This window comes from Sus scrofa, chromosome X, assembly GCF_054392235.1.
Source record: "Sus scrofa isolate SSC_HxYL_T2T_F1_AM1 chromosome X, Sscrofa_HxYL_maternal_Yorkshire_Landrace_v2.0, whole genome shotgun sequence".
Taxonomy (NCBI): domain Eukaryota; kingdom Metazoa; phylum Chordata; class Mammalia; order Artiodactyla; family Suidae; genus Sus; species Sus scrofa.
In genome coordinates, this window is record NC_139401.1 from 80,264,558 (window position 1) to 80,286,194 (window position 21,637).

The following is a 21,637-nucleotide window of genomic DNA, read 5'->3' on the forward strand; positions in this document are numbered from 1 at the left end:
TTTTTTGTTACCAGAGCCATAGGCATTTGTTTGTTCTTCTGGTTTCATTCTGTTGCAAGCAATTCCACAATGAACAGTTCTGTACATGTCCCCTTGTATATATGTGTGAGGGTTTCTCTTGGGCACATGTTTGGGAGTAGAATCTCTGGATTATTAGGTATGTGCATCTTCAACTTTATTAAATGTGGGGATATTTATTTTACTAATCATTTAAATTATTAGTGAAAGATATAACTCTTGTCACATAATCTCATGTCATATCCAATTCTTGGTATTTTATGGCTTTTAAAATAGGGCCAACTCAATGGACATGAAATATGATTTCACTTTTATTCTTCACTTTTATTTGTGCTTTTCTGATCACACATGATTTTGTGCTTTCCTTCACATTTTTGGAGGGCATGCAGTTTTTTGTTTCTCTTCTGGATTGCCAGTTCACATACATTGCCCTCTTTTTATATTTTTTGGCTAAATGCAGAATAGTTGTAGGCAGTACCAATTTCCTATACAGGGAATTCTGTTTGGGGGGGGTACAGATAGATAGCAGTTTTATAAGAACAAAGTTTACATACTAAAACAAAATTCAGTAATATGTTTTGGAAGAACATAGTTTTTTGATAATGTGAACTCATGCAGTTTTAAAAATTAAGACTAAAATGTTAGCTTTTTTATATTTTGTCCAGAAAGGGGCTAGAGTCTCTCTATCTCTCTCTCCCTCTATCTCCTTGGACGGAATAAGTAGTATACTTCTCCACACTTCCTTATTATTTTGCTTTGATCATTTTAAACTGACAGCCATGTTTATAAGCTTACTTAGAAGAAATAAATGGCATCTTTTGAATGAACTGTTAACTCTAAGAAGAATATTTCACTTACCTTCATTCTGAGATAATAGTAACTCCTTTTAACTCTTACAATTCTTAACCATACTTCCAATCATCCCAGTATGTTCTGGGACTTCCCCTGTGGCTCACACCATAACTACTCGGCATTGTCTTTGCAGTGGCTCTGGTTCCATCTCTGGCCAATATGTTCTGTCCATCCCACTAGCTAGCAACCTAATATTGAGGGCTATGAATTTTCTTGATTTTTCATAATAATCCATAAGATGTAGGGACATGACCAAAGAAATTTTCTCCAATAATAAAATCCTCTGAAATAATGCTTTTATAAAGAGAAATTATATTTTCCCCTTCCTATTTCTAGACGACTAGAAACACCTTATAGATTAAATTGCTTTTCTTATCTTCACAATATCTCACAAGCTAGGGTAAGGTCATATTGCTCTTTACTTTCTTTTATGGAAACAACCTGAGGCATGAGACAGTTTTTATGATTTCGCTCACACAACACATAAGTAAGGGAGCTGAGAATAGGATAAGTTCAAAGATTTCTCTCTAGATGACTATGTTACTTCCATTTTACATCTTTATTTAATCCAGAGATGTCCTTGAAGTCACATGGCCTGATAAACCTAGGCCATTCTTTTCAAATGGCATTTTATTCAAAACTATTTAACTATAAGCTAGCTATAAGCCTTTCATGGAGCTCATCATTTCTGCATGACCAAGGAGGCACTAATCAGATTTTAAAGAAATAAAACAGTTAAATGGAATTCTTAAATTATTATTAACTTCAATATATACATGTTCACTCAGCCTTGATATTAATCGAGATTTCCAATTGCCTGTGGAAAGTTTCAGGTAAGATTTTATGTTTGTGTGAACACTTTCATTTGTCTTCACAATTCATATCTCCAAGATAGCTATGAATGTGATTTACATAATGTGTATTATGTGAATTTCTTCAGTATGGACCTCAGTATTCTAATATGTAGTTCATATTTTGACAAATGACTCATGAAATGTGCCCTACTATTATTCTTTAGGTGATAAATGAATATTTAAGCAGACACCAAACAGAGTTTTCCTTAAAACCTCTGACCTTGTAAACATGAGCTCATGTCATGTCTTCTGTTCTACATTATATAATAGTATAATTTTCAATGGCATTGAAATGTTCTAAGTCTTCTGTTCTACATTATATAATAGTATAATTTTCAATGGCATTGAAATGTTCTAAGTCTTGCTTATTAGGACTAATTCATTTTGGTGCAACAATTTCAATCTACTTTATTTCTAATTCCGTATTTCTTTAGAATATTGAAAAACTTGGCCTGCCACTAAGAACATTTGCTAAATTCATTCCTCTCTGTCCTTCCCTTTTCCTCTCCTTTCCACCCTTGCAGACATCTCTGTGCGATGCGAACTATTATATTTAGAATGGATAAGCAGTGGGATCCTGCTGTACAGCATAGAGAACTATATCCAATCTCTTGGGGTGGAACATGATGGAAGATAATATAAGAAGAAGAGTGTATATATATGTATGACTGGGTTACTATGCTGTACAGCAGAAATTGCCACAACACTGTAAATCAACTACACTCATAAGCTTTTTTTTTTATTTCCCCAATACATTATTTTTTTTTCTACCATACAGCATGGTAACCCAGTTACATATACATGTATACAAAATTTTTCTCCCATTGTCATGCTCCGTTGTAAGTATCTAGACATAGTTCCCAGTGCTACACAGCAGGATCTCATTGCTAATCCATTCCAAAGGCAATAGCCTGCCTCTATTAACCCCATTGTTAACTCTTAGGTTGAAGATTCCCAACTCCTCATCTCTACCCTTGAGCTCTATATTGAGCTCCAGATCCAGATTACCAAATACCAACTGAACAAATCCATGCCAGTATTTCACTGGGAAATCAAACTCAACCTACATAATTTTGTATCCTGTACTCTCACATTCCACCTGAGAAGCTATTCTTATTTACTTTGGTGTTTCCTGTTTCATCATCAACTTAACAGTTACCAAGGGCAGATATTAATAATTTGTGATTCATGTCTTAATATCAACATCCATATGTAATCAGTCATCAGATGCTGCTGATGCTACTTCATGATTTCATTTATGATTTTCCCCAAGTCCCCATTTCCATCATTCTGATTCAGGCTCTTATAGTCTCTTATCTATGCTATTGCAGCAGCTTTCTGATTTTCACTGTTCCTCTCTTTTCACGGTAATCCATCTCTCACATTACTGCTATATTTATCCTCCTAAAATTCTAATTTTTTATAGGACTGTAAATATCTTCCATTACCTAGCGATGCTTTGTTCATAATAAGTAGTTGGTAAATACTAACTGAATTGAATTATTTGTGCAACCCTAGATATATGTACTTTTATATCTTTTACTCATTTACATTAACTGTCTTGTAAAGTGTATTCACCCCCAGTTTGAGCTATGATCTCTGTGTCAGTGATTCCTAAATTTTTCTTTTACGATAGACTATCGTCTATATTTTGGTTCCAGTTCTCTAGCTGCCTATTAGATCTTACTATAGAAAAAATGTTTATCCCTATTTTATGACTCTAAACTCTCAAGAATCTGTATGCTGAGCTAACAGCATATAAGAAAAAAAATAACATTATTTCATAGGGAGATTACCTTGAATTAAAATTTTGTTGACTTTGGGACTTCCCTCATAGCTCAGTGGGTTAAGAATCTGGCATTGTCACTGCTGTGGCTCTGGTTGTAGCTGTGGCGGGAGTTTGATCCTTGGTCTGGGAAATTCTGCATGCTGCAGGTGTAGCCGATAAATAAATACATAAATAAATAAATAACTTTGATTAAACAGGTATGCTTTTAGTGTTTGAGAATAAGATTTTCCTTTAAAATAGAATTTTTTAAAAATTAGTTCTGGCCCTCATCAGTGTGAATCTCATTATAAATATAAACATTCACACTGGTCTTTACTTATATGACATTATGATATATTTTAATGTTAGCTACCATAAATAAATAAATTTTCAATATCACAAATATCTTTAGATGTAGCAATAACCTATTTTGATATTTAGTAAAACACTGTTCTTTATTTCTAACTTTTTCAATGGTTAATTTTTATTGAATAGATAAAAGTTATTAATTCTTATTTATTGTTTACCTTCAGTATGAAGAAAAGAAATGAAAATATGGTTTGATGAGACAAATGCAAATCATAAATTTTCATATTACAACTATTTAGATTCATTTCCAAGACCAGATGAAATGGAAGAGGATGGAAATAATCCAAAATATTATACTATGGAGGAAAGAATATCTAAATTACCCCAAAATTCTTATTATCATAATGGAATCCATTAAAAGAACTAATTATACATGTAAGTAATAAGAGTAAGATAATAAGGTCATTTTTACTATTTTATTTATTTATTTATTTATTGGCCACTCCTGTGGAATGTAGAAGTTCCTGAGCCAGGGATCTGAACCATGCCACAGCAGCACCCTGGGCCTCTGCAGTGACAACTTTGGATCCTAAAACCTGCTGTGCCACAAAGGAACTCCACATTTTTACTATTTTAAACCAAAGCCCGTTTCCTTATTTCAGAATGGAAACTTGAAAAGAGGAAAGTAGCATACAATGGCTGAACAGTGTTTTTGTTTTTTTGGTTTTTTGCATGTGGGTGTATGCATGTGCATGTATATGTGAATTTGATGTGCTATTTTCAACAGAGCCTCTTATTTTGGAGGCTATTTTTGGCCTTTTTAGAAGCCTCACTCTGAATACCTCACATATATTAAAGAAAGAACATATGATATAACAGAAACAGGCAAAAGGTGAATCTGAATTATCTATAATAGTTTGTATTAGTATGTCCACAGTTACAGATAAAAAGTCAAAATCTACGTTCCACAAGGTTTTGCATTATATTTATTGTCCAAACACATTATAAAATGAGAAAAGGGCTGCTGGAAGAAACTTGAAAGAGAATTTAGAAATTTCAACAAAACAAAAAAAAAAACCCTCAAATTTCTAGATACAGAAACTGCATAATATTTCAAAATACAAATTCTGCAATGCAGCCTTCATGTGGTCAGTACATGTTTTTGTAAAAACACAGAGAAAAAAATGATAGACATACACATACACATAACAAGAACCAAATCATTTCCTGTAAACAAAAAAACTTCATAGCAGTAAATTCTATGTCAAATGGTCAATAATACAATTTTTCTTTTCCCATCACCATACAAGTACACAGATAAGCACACAGACCTTGGCGGAGTCATACAGGTATATTTATATACTGATAAGTACACATATATGCACACATAAACACACACACTGAATTCAGATAGAAATTTAAGGAAATAAATTTAAGAAGGTAAACTTTAATCTCTACTAAATTCTAACTCAGTTATGTGAACATACAAGTCAGAGCTACAAAATCACAGTTATCTGTTTAGCAACACACTTTGGCTTTAAGAGATTTGTTCAAAAAATACTTACACACATATGCATAAGTATTATGTACATTCTCATAGTCATCACATAGAGAATTACAAGACTGAAACATAGGAATTGCTCATGGTAGGTATCAAGTGAAAAGGAAAGAATAATGAAAACTAAGGCACAGAGGGTAAGGAGAGACAGCATATTAAGAAAGATAAGGGGGAGAAAGTTTCCAAAAAGATGGGATGGTCAATAATGAAAAAGATAAGCTCTTGTGAGCAAGAACAATGCAATTATATTTGCGTCCTAAAAGCCTAGCATATAGTAAGCATTCAATAAGTTTTTGTTGGATGAATAAATGAATGAATGAAGGCATAAATTTTTTTTAAAAAGTCAAGGAAATAAGCAATGAGAAGAAATAGTTGTATTCAACTAGGGACATATCATTGGATACTTTTTTGCCACCTTTCCGTGGGTAGCATAAAAAGGAAACAGGGACTACAGGAGCAGGTGGCATACTCGGCAATCCAAGAAGTAGATAATGTAAGTCTTCCCAGTGCATAAATGCCCTTCCACAGGGTTTAATAAGGCTTTAAGTCAATGTTTGGTGGGATCCTCAATGCCTATAGCCCTATACTCTATGTGCTCTGATTGCCCTCTTTCAATCTCAACCTAGCTTTATCCCTAGACTTCATCTCTCAACCTCTTCCAACTTGAGTATTCCTTCTCAACTTTTTATTTCTCTGTCGCTTTTTTTTGTTGAATGAGCAAATGAGAGTGAATCAGTTTGCTCATGATCACAGTACTATCTTGTGACAGGACCCAGTTTTTTCTCTGTTCAGCATTCTGCTACCCACTGTAGAGAATAGAGAAGAAACACAAACTATCTTTCTCTCTTTTACCCTATTACCTATCTGGGTCCAAATCAGTTCTAGTTATGTGCCTGGAAAATTGTCATGTATATTTTTCTATAGATGTTCATATACTTCTATTTATAGGTGACTTAATTACTGTTGATTTGTTAACTCAGCAGTGAATGATTTTAGCTTCCAATAAAAATATTAAAAAGAAAATATTTGTACACATCTTGATGTATATCTTCAGACAGTAAATTGAGGCTCAAAATGAATAAAGAATGTTTAAAGTATATGAGTCATTATGTTGAACAAAGGTGATACAAGGATTGTGGCCAAAGCACAAGCTTACTTTTACCACCCACTGTTCTTTAAAAATTATTTAATGAGGATAATTGTCCTCATCTTTCAGTTCCCACTGATTACTTTATATTTCATTTTATTTTATTACATTTCATTTTATTTTATTTTATTTTTGCTTTTTATGGCCTAAGCATATGGAAGTTCCCAGGCTAGGGGTAGAATTGGAGCTACAGCGGCCAGCGTACACCACAGCCAAGCAACACAGGATCTGAGCCACATCTGTGAACTACAGCACAGTTCATGGGTGCTGGATCCCTAATCCAATGAATAAGCCAGGAATAGAACCTACATTCTCATGGATCCTACTCGGGTTCATTAACCTCTGAGCTACGAAGGGAACTCTCCCAACTGATTACTTTAAAACATTGTTACTTGGAGTTCCCCTCGTGATGCAGTGGAAACGAATCTGACTAGGAACCATGAGGTTGCGGGTACGATCCCTGACCTTGCTCATTGGTATAAGTATCTGGCATTGCTGTAAGCTGTGGTGTAGGTTGCAGATGCGGCTCAGATCCTGTGTGGCTGTGGCTGTGGCGCAGGCTGGCAGCTGTAGCTTCAATTGGATCCCTAGCCTGGGAATCTCCATATGTTGTGGGTGTGGCCCTAAAAATCAAAACAAAACAAAACAAAACAAAAAAAACCAGTTACTTAAATTGTGATCTATTGGCCACTTGGAAAAGGAATCACCTCGAGTGGTTGCTAAAAAGGCAGATTTCTGTACCTTACCTCAAAACTACTTAATAAGAATCTGCAGTTTTAGTAAGTAACACATGTAAAGTCTTGGTGCACTAAAGTTTGAGAACGATTGCATTAAAGTGAATAGTTTCAATATAGAGCTAGGGACAACAGGCAGAAGATTTGTAGAAAGCTGCTGGAGAACACCCCTAATTACCTTACCTATGAAATGGAAAAAAAAGGGATTAAAATCAAGTCGTGATCTTTCAAAATTGAGTTAGCCTTCAGCAAATGTTAGCCTTCAGTAAAATGTCTTCAAACATTTTTTGCTCTACATAACCCATATAAAAAGTTTGAAAAATATTGTACAGCCTGATACATTATAATGCTCACATACAAACTATCATATCATAAATTTAAATAGTTGCAAAGGGTATAATTTTCAGCATATTTGTAAATATTAGCATTTCAAAATAAATTCACCCTTTCAAATATATCCAATGAATCTAAATACTGTGGTGATTTAACACCTCTATTATTCATTTAATAATGCATGGGGAAACTTCTTTAGCAGAAGAAATTTTAAATAGTTCATTTTCCTTGAACTGATATTTTCATTCCACTTTGCTAAAATAAATATTTCCTAACACATTTTTACTAAACAAGGATTTTATTGATCACCTTATCACAGTCCCTGAAACAAAAATACATACATAAATCAAATTTTATTTTTAAAATTTCCTTTGACTTCAAGTGCAATTTTTTCATTTGAATGAACAATTAAAAAAATAACATAGCTGCATTTTATATTTGTAAAAAATATTAAACAAATATTAAAATTTCAATGGGAATATGTTGTTAGTAGAAATAATTGAGTCTTTATGCTCAGTTCAAGTATCAACAATGGTTATTACTTTTTGCTAGAATGAGACAGGTGTCAGCAAAATTAATTTATTTTTGTTTATTTGTGTTTTATAGATGTGAGCACTGAAAAAATTTAGTTTACCTAAATGAGTGGCTGTAAATTGAGGGAGTTTTATTATAGCAATATCATTGAATTACTTGATCTTTTTCAGTGTCAGGAAACTGACAGGGGCTATGAGTCAATATCAGTGTTTGTTAACTTCCTTCAATATTTTGTAGTGATTTTGTGTGCAGCGACTTAGGACAGGATTGGTTGAAAGCCTTGGTTTAGCATCCAAGCTTTCCAAATCAGATATTTCTTTTCTTTTCACCATAATGATGCCTATTGTGGTTTGTCCCGAGTGAATAATTCCACATCAGGACCTTGATAGGTTGTTGATGTGCAACTTTTAACAGACAGAAATCTATGACTATGATTATTTTTCTTTAAGTTGTATAACAATATAATTATGGGAAAGAAATAAAACTAAGTATTCCCAAGTACATATGAATAATGTTAACTGCTGAAGTGTCCTAGTAGCTGACTAATTTAACTTGCTGGCCAGAATTTTACTCAGAATGCAACATCAAGAGAGAATATGGCTGCTGAGTTGCTGGGATATTTAAAATGGTTTTCAGGCTTGTTCCTCCACCTGTGTAATCATTAAGTATTTAGAAGGGTATTGTAGCCCATAACCATTATTATGATTTCATTTTAAAATTTCAGCACTTATTGAGACATTAAATTCTGTGATAATAAAATCATTTAGAATTTGTCATTCATTAATTCTACACATACTACATAGTTACTAGATACCAAGGAGATAATAAGGCAATGGGTAGGTAATAATCAATAAAATGTGGTTACTGTCTTCACAGACATCTTTATTTTTGTTTGAATATGTTTAAATCTTACTTTTATAATCAGAAATGTAAAAGGAAACCTCCTGCTTTGTAAAATATTATTCTTTTTTATTATTTTCTAGAAGATCTATATACTTTCTTAGTCATTCTATAATTCTATGTTTAAGATCTACGAAAATGGCCATCATCTACATACTTTAAAAGAGCACATTCTTGTAGGCTCATACAGAGTAATGTACTATCAGTGTTTAGATTTTGAGAGGTATTAGTTACTATTCATCCTATTATAAAAGATACATAGGGACATACACAATTATATCTGAACCATTAACAAGCTCAGGGAACGTATTAGAAAAATAAGGTTGTAGATTCCTAATATCCAAGAAGGTTATTATTTAGACCCCCTTAGATGGCCAATTTAGTGATTCTTCTTGTGCCTACCACATATTATTTGTAATTACATTATAATATTTTATTCATTCTGCTTGATATTTTTAGTTTGCTCACTCTATGCCCAATATTGTGTTTTAGGCACAGTGGGGAATACAAAAGTCTAAGATACATATCTTGACTCTAGGTATTTACTTGGAATGTTATCTATCCAGATAAAAGAAAGGCAAGTCATATTTAGTTGCCAGTACTCATTGTGTCTAGGGTTCATCAGAAGAACTATTTGAGATTCTCTTCAATTATTTATATGCTAAGTACCAGCAACAGACAATGCACTCACCAAGGAGAGATGATAATAAATGCTAACATGGAGGCTTAAGAAGCCTATTGGAAAATAGGGTAGAAAGTTGGAGAAGGGAGTAACCTGTTTATAACTGGTATAAAAAGCAACTATATATCCATCAGTGTGCTTATTAATTTTTTTGTATTAGAAAAGTATAGCTAGCTAGCTAGATGAATAGATAGATAGATACTGATTTATTATAAGGAAATGATTCACATATTATGGAGGCTGATAAGTCCCAAGATCTGTAGTCTGGAAGCTGGAGATCCAAGAGAGCCAATGGTATATTTCCAGTTCAAAGGTCAGCAACTTGAGATCCAGGAAGAGTCAATATTTAAATTTGAGTCTGAAGTCAGGAAAAAAATGATGTCTCATCTTAACGCAGTCAGGCAGGAGGAATTCCCTCTTGTTCAGAATACGTCAGTCTTCTGATTATTTGGGCCTCAACGAGTTATAAGAGGCCCACCAACGTTAGAGAGGACAGTCTACTTAGTCCATTGACTTAAAGGTTAAGCTCAGAGTTCCCGTCGTGGCGCAGAGGTTAATGAATCTGACTAGGAACCATGAGGTTATGGGTTCGATCCCTGGCCTTTCTCAGTGGGTTAAGGATCTGGCATTGTGTGAGCTGTGGTGTGGGTCGCAGATGTGGCTCGGATCCCGCTTTGCTGTGGCTCTGGTGTAGGCCAGTGGCTACAGCTCCAATTAGATCCCTAGCCTGGGAACCTCCATATGCCGAGGGAGTGGCTCAAGAAAAGGCAAAAAGACAAAAAAAATAAAATAATAAAAAATTTAAAAAAATAAAGGTTAAGCTCATCCAAAAACATCCTCACAGAAACACCCAAAATAATTGACCAAATATCTGGGTATCCTGTAGCCCATTCTAGTTGACACATAAATTTACCATTACACCTATCAAAAAAGAGGACAAAGGAGGAGGTATAATTAGATTTATAGAAAACTGCAGGTAAAATACCCCCAAAAACTTAGAAAAAAATATTCATTCCATTCTCCAAGTTTTTTTAAATCCATTGCAAGTAGAAACTTAGAAATTTGTGCAGCCTCTCCATTATGTATGAAGAAACTGATGCAAAAAAGTAAAGTGACTTGTCCAAGATGATACAGCTCATTAACCATAAAGCCAGAGCTAAAATCAAAACCTTATAATTTCAGTATTATTTCAAAGGATACATTGGTACAGTTCCCTCCTTATCATCTATATGCATGATATAGAAGCTTTTAAGTTCAAAGTAAATTGTAAAATGCCATTAGTGAAGGCATTACTGATACATTACTGTCACAGAAACATTTACCTCTGTACAAAGTAGTGATTCTGATTCAGATCTCAAAGTACTTTGTGCACAGTTATTACTGAGTTATGTGACAATTTGGAGTTACTTCAAAACATGCCTTTTGCATCCTCTCATATGGACTTTTGAACAAAGAAAATAGACCTTTAACACTGCCTGTGAAAGTAAAGAGCATGATAAGGAAGTGTTTATTCAGGCAAGGAGCCAGAATGGACTATTAGTTTTCAAGCTTTGGTTCCTGAGAGAGACATTTCTTCTAACCTAACAAGCTTAGAAAAACACTACTCTCTTGCTTGAGGTATAGACTTAAAATACCATTGATACATTCCCTAGTGGGGTGTGTATTTTTAGTCATGAGTAACCATCACTTTGTTATGTTTCTGAATTTGTTCAGATTTTCAAGCAAATATTTCTATAAAGACACTAATATTTTCATGTACTTTGTAAAAATAACTACAAATGTGCACGAGGGGGCTGATGACAAGATGCTTTCTCTTAATTAACTACCTTCAAATTTTCCATAAGAACCTCAAAACAGATCATAATGAATTCTCTGTTACAAATTCTCCTAGGACAAAGTGGCACATTTTTAGAGGTGGGCTGCCAGGAAACAAAATCTGACAGGGGGTTGGGTGAGTAGAATCTAGAAGGAAGGGAGTTTAAACACTTTGCTTTTGCTCACTTAAAAGCTGAAGCTACTGTACTTTAGTAAGGAAGGAGCTGGGTTAGATATTTGTGAGTCCAGGCGGGAGGGCCGGAGTGTGCAAATCTAGCAGCTGGAGTGTGTTGTGGTAGCTGCTTTCCTGTGCTAAGCTGATTTACTTGTTTAAGGTCTGACCTCATCATCCTGTCAGTATGGGTTCCCACCTACACTGTTTGCGGCAGCTTTCTGCTTCAGCTGAAGCCAGAAGTATTCACAGTGTACCACAGACAGCAGGGGAGGGGGGAGGAAGAAAGACTGCTCTCTGCACTTGTGCTTTTGTTAGTCCACAGAAGAGGCAGAGAAACAAGAGATAACAAAGGCTGTTTCCTCTCTGTGAGAGAAGGCTTTTGTCTTTCCTCCTGCAACGATGTCAGTGTCTGGCAAGAAAGAGTTTGATGTGAAACAGATCCTAAGGCTACGCTGGAGGTGGTTTAGTCATCCTTCTCAAGGTTCGCCCAACACTGGAAACTGCCTTCAGCAGGAAGGATATGAGCATAGAGGGACCCCGGTTCAGGGCAGGTTGAAGAGCCACCCTCGGGACAGAAATGGACTAAAGAAAAGCAACAGTCCTGTCCACCACAGCATACTGGCACCAGTGCCAGGACCGGCCCCTGCCCATCAAAGAGCCCTTCAGAATTGGCACCCACAAAACCTAATAGAACATCTTCAAGCAAATGAAGATACTCCTAAAGCAGTTCCAGAGGAGAATTTGTTCAAAAAATCTTGTGAGAAACACTCACAAGATTTGGAGATGATGGCTGATGATAATACAGAAGATTCTACAGCAAGGTAGGAGTTTTCAATCACATAACAAGTCATAAGCCCAGGTTAACTTATCCTCTAAAACTCTCATTTAGTGTTTAATTAAAAGTATTATAATAATCTCTGAATTTGTATGCAGACAATCCGGATCTCCAAGTAGCTCCCCCCCTTTAAGTCTATAAAGGAAAATAGTAATAATACATACATTTTGATAATTAAAGGAAATATCTTTTAGAGTTGTGAGTTTGCTTTTCCTATTCCACTCTGATTCCACTAAGAATTCTGTTTCAGTTCTAAGAGATGTTTATTATAATTGCTGATTTTCTGTAAATATTCTCTGTGACTTGAATGTTCAAATAGTTGTGATTTTTTTTACAAGTGTGATGAATCAAATAGAACCCTTTTCTGACTTTGTCAGTTAGGCCCTCTCTGACAAAGTAAAAGTTCTGACTACTCAGTACATCCTTATCTGTTCCTTTGTACACAGTTGCTATATTGATGCTTGATAAATGTTATCCTTATGTGAGAATATGGAACAGTTTCCTTTGGCATTTGAGATTTATTTCAAGTTGTGTTAGTTTGATAGCTAGTTTGCAATCATAAAAATATTTTGCGTAAAGCAGGTAATGAAAAGCTGCTTGTAGCAGTGAGATCTTAAAGTAGGAAATGGAATATGTCGGCAATTTCAGGACATTAAAACAGAATAAGAAGTGATTAATAAAATTTAGTTTAAGTATATTTCATGAAATATTTGTCTTTATTTTTGAGTCCACTGGTATAGTTTGAGTGGAAGAAAACTGTGTTCCCTTCTCTAATATTGTCTAATGTAATTTAGCCTGTAAATCTTTACTATTTTTTTTTTCTTTTTTCGTTATCAGATTTTATTTCTCCAACATGCTGTAGACACAATTAATGATCTTGGCAATGTAATTAAAATGTAAAAGAGCTATAACAAAAGAAGTATTTTTGAAATGTCTTCAATTTTATGGCAGTTCAACATGAAGCTCTGCTAATTTATTTAGAAATCTGGTTATTTGGTATACTATGTCTCTACATATGTATAGAGGAGAAGGACTAGCAAATTTGTTTCTAGATATGTATTTCCAATATATCTACCTGAAAGTTCCTCACTTCCATAAATTCAAAACATAACATCAATAGAAAAAGCAGGATGACAACATGGCAAAAGACAAAGCAACTATGCAAAATGATGCCTTTATAAGAACTAAGTCTCTGTTGAAATGCAAACATGAAACAATTTTTTGCAATGACTTTAAGTACAATAATAGATTGTGATGCAGATGTCTTAAGAAATAAAATGTGTATATATGAATTTTCCTAAGTATTTTTGTGATTACTCCGGAAAATGCTGTATAACTATTGGGATTGCAGGTTGTATTTAGTAAAATACTTGGACTTTCAAAGTAATATATAATCCATACTTTTAGATTCAGTAGGTTTTCAAATTATCTCCCCTCATCATGAAAAACAGTTTTTAAAACTGCTGAATTTGGAGGTTAATATTAAGTGCATTTGACTCTGTTGTAGGTATAGAAATTTTAATTATCCACTGTGATTTCTTGACAAAATTCTTTGAGGATCCCTAAGTTGATTTTCCAGCATGAGAATATATTAACAATAAATTAGTTGCTAAATGAAAACGCCAGACAAAATGTCAAATGTTAAGTGTCATCAAATAACATTTTTAAAATATATTTCACTTTTTATTTTATTCTTGATTATATGCATATCCTTTAAAAATGTTCTGTTAAATATCCTATAATTACGGTGGAAAGTTAATATTTTCTTAAAACAAATACATGAAGTGGTTTTATATATGTGTCAATGATATTTTAAACAGAAGAGAAGGGGTAAATTAAGGACCTTATTAATTGAAATATAATGTTTATTACTCTATCATTACCCATTGTGAATAGTCTCATCTTGGTTAAGGAGAGTTTGAGAAGGAACTTTCTTATGCCCCACTTTTCTTTTTTTATCTTTTTTTCAAGTTTTATTGAAGTATGGTGATTTACAAGGTTATGATAATTTCTGCAATACAACAAAGTGATTCAGTTCCACATGTACACAAATCCATTCTCTTTCAGAGGCATCTCTTTCAGATAATCTTTTCCCACAGAGATTATCACAGAATATTGGGTGAAGTTCTCTGTGCTTCAAAATTGAGAAGCAGGAGGAAAAGATCCTGCAAAGTTGCAGCAACCTGCCACTCCCTTAACAGAACTCTTGTGGTTAAAAAACAAACAAAAATAGCAGTCAATGTGGAGACTCATCATACTAGTACAAGATGGGCTCTGACACTTGGGGCAAAGTAAGGGTCTTTAAGCCATCCTCTTTTCTACAAATATTACAGGGAACTAGTAGAAAATGGACTAAGTTACTAGCATGTAATATAGTTGAATAAACTACAGTTATTTCTGGAAGAGATGATAAAGTCAAAGTAATAAAGTTATATCAATATATTGGTTAGGGGATTCAAAAATCTAAGTACATTCCTATGTAATTGAATTATAAGTATGTACTTCATTTGGAAGCAGCTCTATATCATGATCCCACCCTGTGAGTATGCACATATCACTAGGCCTGTCATCAGAGGTCTGGGCCCAATTATCATTTTCTTTTTGTTCTGGTTATCTACTAACTCTGCATCTTTGCTTTCCCATATATAACAACCTTGGTCAGTGTCCTTTCTTTTATTTCGTGCCTAGAATTCCAAAATCAAAATATTTTGTTATTATAATTATGCTTTTATATGACAAAATATTAGCTATACAATTTTATATATATATATATATTATATATAATGTATATTATGTATTTAAACTGGTTATAAAGAAATGATTGCATAAGTACCCAGATGTATATCAAGGTGTTAAATTGCATTTGCTAAGACAAATGCAGTTATCTCCACATTGTGCATGAGATCATTCAGTGCTGATGACCTGTGCATGGGCCCAGAACAATATGCCCCAGTGCAAAGTTGGAGATTCACAGGGCTGTTTAGTTTTAAGGAATTGGCAAGAATGAGGATTATACCCTCATCCTACCTGTTGGGGCTTTTAGTTTTGTGTAACTTACTGATTGTATGATAGGTGATTTTCTATATCTTTGCCAGTGTTACCCTGTTAGACAAAACTCCAAATTCCCTCTCCACTTGAGCCCTTTCCAATTGTCAAGTGAGTTTGCCTAGAAAAAAAAAGAGCTACTGTCACTGTATACGATCATATCCCAAAGATGGTAGGGATTGAATTAATAAAATTTAGAATTCATTAATAATTCATTCCACAAATATTGAGCACCATTGTGAACTAGGCACACTTCTAGGCACTGGGGATAAAGCAAAACCAAAACAGAGATCCTCTTTTCATGGAGTATACATAAAAATAAACCAAAATATAGTACTTAAGTGGTTGTAAGTAATATGAAGAAAAAATAATTAGGAAAAAAACTAGAGGAGTGAGTGAAGGAATAATCCTTCAGATAGGGAAGTCCTTTCTGATGAGGTAACATATGAGCAGAGATCTTGTGGGAAGCTATGAGAATGTCTGACTCAAGAATTCAAAGCAGGTGTGAGGTTACTGCTGCTGTGCCACAGGGGAACCTCTAATCTTCATCTATCTTTTTCTATTGAAATCAATGCTACATGTCCCCATACAATCCATTGATTAATGTCCAAAACATCCTTAACTGGTGAACTCAAAAATATTCCTTGACCTGTTGTTTTTCATGGTGACTTTAAGATCACAGGCATATTCCATGGCCACAGAGGTGACTTTCCAGCCATCCTGTAACCATGGTGCCATTTTGTCCTCTGGGGATCTGGCTATTCAGTCAGTAGATCAATGCCTCATGTACAGAGGCCCCTGTGCCCTTTGTGAAAATGATATATTTGCTTTCTTAACAAAACAGTTCAGATAAGGCCAAGTATATTGTTTTGTCTTCATCCTCAACACAAATCTATCTGTGATAGGGTATACACTTGGGAAATATTTATGCATAAGAGAAATCTTAAATCTTAAACATTGAAGCTTATTGTAATATCCTTTCTCATGAAGTAGGAAGTAAGGTATGTGGGTATTTATAGGGAAAACTTTCCAAGGAAGACAGAACAGCAATTTCAAGAGCCTTGAGATGGGAGTACGCTTGATATGTTCAAACACAAGGAGGCTAGTGCAGCTGGAGTAGAGTTTTTAAAGGGGAGAGTGGCAGCAGATGGTTTTGGGAAGGTAATACAACATTAAAAATAATAAGTACCCCAAAAAACCTTACAGTACACACACACACACACACAAATAATAATAAGTACATTTTGTAGACATTTTCTATGTGCCAGGCATTAAATACTTTATGTATATTTTCTCATGTTCCCAAGGAAAATCTTTGAATGTAAAAATAGTGTTCACATCTACAGATGATATTTCTTTGAGTATCATTTTGTTGGATATATGTTGTTGTTGTTGTTGCCTATCTTCTTACAAGGCACAAAAAATATGGCTTTCTAAAGTTCAGAGTTAGGCCTGCTTTACTTAATTTTACACTGAATTATTCAGTAGAAACTATCACTTCAAAAGAAAGAATAAGGAACAAACTATAATTTTATTGTTTTTAAGATTAAATCCCTTTGTGGGTTATAAGGTACTGTACAAAATTAAATGTTATTCAATTGCTTTATTAAATTTAGAGCATTTTAACATATAGTTTAAACTTAGTGCAATGATTCACAGCATTTTTAGAGATGGGACTTCTACCAGTGGATTTAAAGCCTTGCTACTCACAGCCACTTTCTTGAGAATGAAGTACCAGGTCTTTATGACTAATTCTTAACGGTGTGGAGTTACATATATATTTAAGTTAACATTAATTAAAATATATTTACTATTTCATAAACTTGGGACTCCTTTCTATGTAGGGATCTGGTGATATGTTTGGGCCATATTTCTTTAAAAACTATGATTTAGCACATATAGTTGTTATTTCTGTTATTTGAAAGACAAGCATTATTTCCTTCTGCATCTGGAAATATAAAGAACTCAAAGTATATGGTATGATTTAATATGTGACCTCAAGAGCAGCATATTAATTACATTGACCTTTACATATTGTTTATATGTTCAGTCAGTACTTTAAATTTTATTTTTTAAACTTGTATATCTCCTTTCTGACTTTTGTAAGACATCAACTTCTTAACACTTATATTTTTTATTTCTTTCCTACGACCTATAAGTGAAAATAGTTTCAATATTATAGATATATATGCCACATGCACACCTACACTTTCATATACATGTGTGTGTGTGTGTGTGTGTGTGTGTGTGTGTGTGTGTGTATCAGTGTGAAATTCTTATATTTGAAGAAGACGAAAAACTGAAATCAAGGTGGAAGACTAGGGAACACTGTATCCTTAATAAAGAAACACAAGTCAATATTCTGTAAGATGAACCTGGAACATCCTTAGCCATAAAGTAAGTCCTCAAAAAAAAAAAAAAATGATGGTGGTGTGTCAGAGGGACACAGAAACCAACTGAAAAAAAGCTCCCAGTGGCCAAAGCTCAAACAATTTTAGCAAACAAAAAGTATTATAAATTTAAGTAAAAAATAAACATTCATGGAATTTCCATTGTGGCTTAGCAAGTTAAGGACCTGACATAGTCTCCTTGAGAATGCGAGTTCAATCCCTGGCCTTTCTCAGTGTGTTAAGGATCTAGCATTACTGCAAGCTGCATGTAGGTCACAGATGTGGCTCAGATCTGGTGTTGCCATAGCTGTGGTGTAGGCCTCAGCTGCCGCTCCAATTCAACCCCTAGCCTAGGAACTTGCATATGCCGCAGGTACGACTGTAAAAGGAGAAAAAATTCATAAGTCTGTATGATATAAATAATTAAATACATAAATAAGAGAGAAAAACCAAATCTCTTGTGCAGAAGAATTCCAAATAATTTACATACATACTCTGTCCTCAAGGAGGTAGAGCTAAATACTGTGCCATAATTGGGGGCTTCTTTTCAAAGAGTATGGAAGAGTATGGAAGCATGGTGGGGGAAGAGCACATTTACAGTGGAGAAACCTGAAGAATACTACCTCAGGCAGGTAATCAAGATTAACATTAAAACTGCTCAGTTATGTGACAGTATATACACTTGGTATGATGTGATGAAAATGGCACTCCTGTTCTCTACCTCCATAAAACCCATCATCCCCATCTAAATCCAATCATGAGAAACACACCAGACAAATCCAAATAGGAGGAGATTTTTAAAAATTCCTGGTCTTGACTCCTTGAACTGTCAATGTTATCAAAAACAACATCTGAGAAATTGTCACAACCAAAGAGGAGCCTAAGAAGACATGATGAATAAATGTGACATCAAACAGAAAAAGGACCTTAGATAAAAGCTGAGGAAATCTGAATATAGAATTGACTTTAGTTGATAGTGATGTATCAAAATTGGTTAATTAATTTTAACAAATTTTCCATATCAGTGTAAGATAGTAATAATAGGGGAAATTAGACATGGAGTTTACAGGGACTCTATCATTATACTATCAGATTTTTTAAAATATACAGTATTTTAGCAAAGACTATCCTACTAACTGGGGTTCATAAATCAATACTAGAAGACTACCCAATTGTAAGAACAGTACCTGTTATTTGTTTTGTTTATCTTTGTTCTTTGGCCACTGATTAGGATGCCAAATCAAAATCAATGGGCCATTACCTTCTCCATGCAAAAGTCCCATTTATACATTGACAACAAGATAGTAGCTATTTTATGATGATTTTTATTTTTTCCATTATAGCTGATTTACAGTGTTCTGTCAATTTTCTGATGCACAAGGTGACCCAGTAACACATATATGTATACATTCTTTTTTCTCACATTATCATGCTCCATTGTAAGTGACTAGACATAGTTACCAGTGCTATACAGCAGGATCTCATTGCTTATCCATTCTAAAGGCAATAGTTTTCATCTATTAACCCCAAGCTCCCAATCCATCCCACTCCCTCCCCCTTCCCATTGGCAACCACAAGTCTATTCTCCAAGTCTATGAGTTTCTTTTCTGTGGACAAAGGTTCATTTGTGCTATATGTTAGATTCCAGGTATAAGTGATATCATATGGTATTTGTCTTTCTCTTTCTGACTTACTTCACTCAGGATGAGAGTCTCTAGTTCCATCCATGTTGCTGCAAAGGGCATTATATCGTTCTTTTTTATGGCTGAGTAGTATTCCATTGTGTATATATACCACATCTTCCTAATCCAATCATCTGTTGATGGACATTTGGGTTGTTTCCATGTCTTGGCTATTGTGTATTCATGTGCTGCAATAAACATGCGAGTGCATGTATCTTTTTTAAGGAAAGTTTTGTCTGGATATATGCCAGACAAGAGTGGGATTGCTGGGTCATATGGTAGTTCTACGTACAGTTTTCTAAGGTACCTTCATACTGTTCTCCATAGTGGTTGTACCAATTTACATTCCTATCAACAGTGAAGGAGGGTTGCCTTTTCTCCACACCCTCTCCAGCATTCGTTATTTGTGGACTTATTAATGATGGCCATTCTGACTGGTGCGAGAGGGTATCTTGTGATAGTTTTGATTTGCATTTCGCTAATAATCAGTGATGTTGAGCATTGTTTCAAGTGCTTGTTGACCATCTGTATATCTTCCTTGGAGAAATGTCTATTCAGGTCTTTTGCCCATTTTTCAATTCGGTGGTTGGCTTTTTTGCTGTTGAGTTGTATAAGTTTTTATATTTTAGAGATTAAGCCCTTGTCAGTTGCATTGTTTGAAAGTATTTTCTCCCATTCTGTAAGTTGCCTTTTTGTTTGCAACAAGATAGTATCTTAAAGGCAAGCATAGGGAAATCAGCTAAAGTTCTGACAACATCTTAAAACTACATGCAATTCAATTCCTATCCTCACAGTACTGATTTTGGTTGTCATTTGGAATGGAGTAAATTTTAAAGGCATAGAAACAAATAAGTCCATAATTTGGTATGAAGATACTCCTTTTAATTTAATCATTCCAGAACACCTTGGATTCTTACAAAGTGGAATATATTCATTGGTGTTTCAAATGCAAACATATCCTGTCACTTTTTTTTCTATTTCTTTATATTGCTGTCTGTTATTTGTCTCTCAGGAGGAAAACAATAATGACACACATAAGACAAGCACCCTTATATAAAAATATTTATTCCTTCATGATAAAATGAAAAATATAGCCATTGGGTATATTTTATTCATGGGCACTCTGTTCCATTATAATTATAGTTTCACTAAAGAGAATGGACAATGTGCATCCCTAGTGGCTGAGAAATAAGATTTATTAAATATACTGAAAAAAATTGAAGAAAATATAACGAAGAATGAAAAAATGGAAATCAAATAGTTTTCATTATCTGACGTAGGATGGAACAGGTATTACTGAAATTTTATCCAAAAACCATTTCATAAGGTTTTACTCTGAAAACACTGTAAAATTTGTATTTTCCAAATCAATATATAGATATAATACTTACATGTTACTAGCATTTTCACTGGAGAGAGCAACACCAGTGATATGTTTTTTGAAACTATTAGAAGTGATTCCTTTGTTACTCCTGGTTAACCTTTTGTAGCCTGTTACTATTAGTCAAAGTGACTTATCCTTTACATGTTTCAAATATTAATGTACAGGATGGAGACCTGCCCTCCTTACACCCTATCTATTGTTATTGCTTCTTCAGGAGACATACTAAACTCCTTGCAATTTAAATGATTGGTTCTTGATCATTCCACTGCTAGCTCACTCAATAGAAGCTGTGTGTCAAGTATTTTGCCCACATTTCCCCTGTAAAACTAGATTGCTGTTAGCCCAATGGCATGTAGATACCTTTTTTTGGCTAACACTAATCACATTAGCTATAACAGTACTAATAAACAACTGCATGTGTAGCAGACAGTCACATAAAACTTCAGGCAACATGGCTATTTAATTTAGTCTGAATTCTGTTGTAACATTCAACAAGCCAGTTGCTTAACTAAGATGTTGATGTTCATTCGTTTCCTCCATTCAGCAAGTGGTTTTTGAATCTCATCTGTATGCATTATGCTTTCTTAGGCACTCTAAAGATGAAAAGATAAGTAATAGTGCT

General features: G+C 34.3%; 1 protein-coding gene across 1 annotated transcript in view; it reads left to right on the plus strand.

Annotated features, from left to right (window-relative positions):
- Window positions 1-11,924: 11,924 nt before the first annotated feature.
- The window catches only part of KLHL4 (kelch like family member 4), a 98,019-nt gene continuing 88,306 nt past the window's right edge, over window positions 11,925-21,637 (plus strand). Inside the window, exon 1 of the mRNA XM_021079961.2 lies at window positions 11,925-12,500. Coding sequence (XP_020935620.1) covers window positions 12,079-12,500 — 422 coding nt within the window. The 5' untranslated portion in view covers window positions 11,925-12,078. The remainder of the gene's footprint in view (window positions 12,501-21,637) is intronic.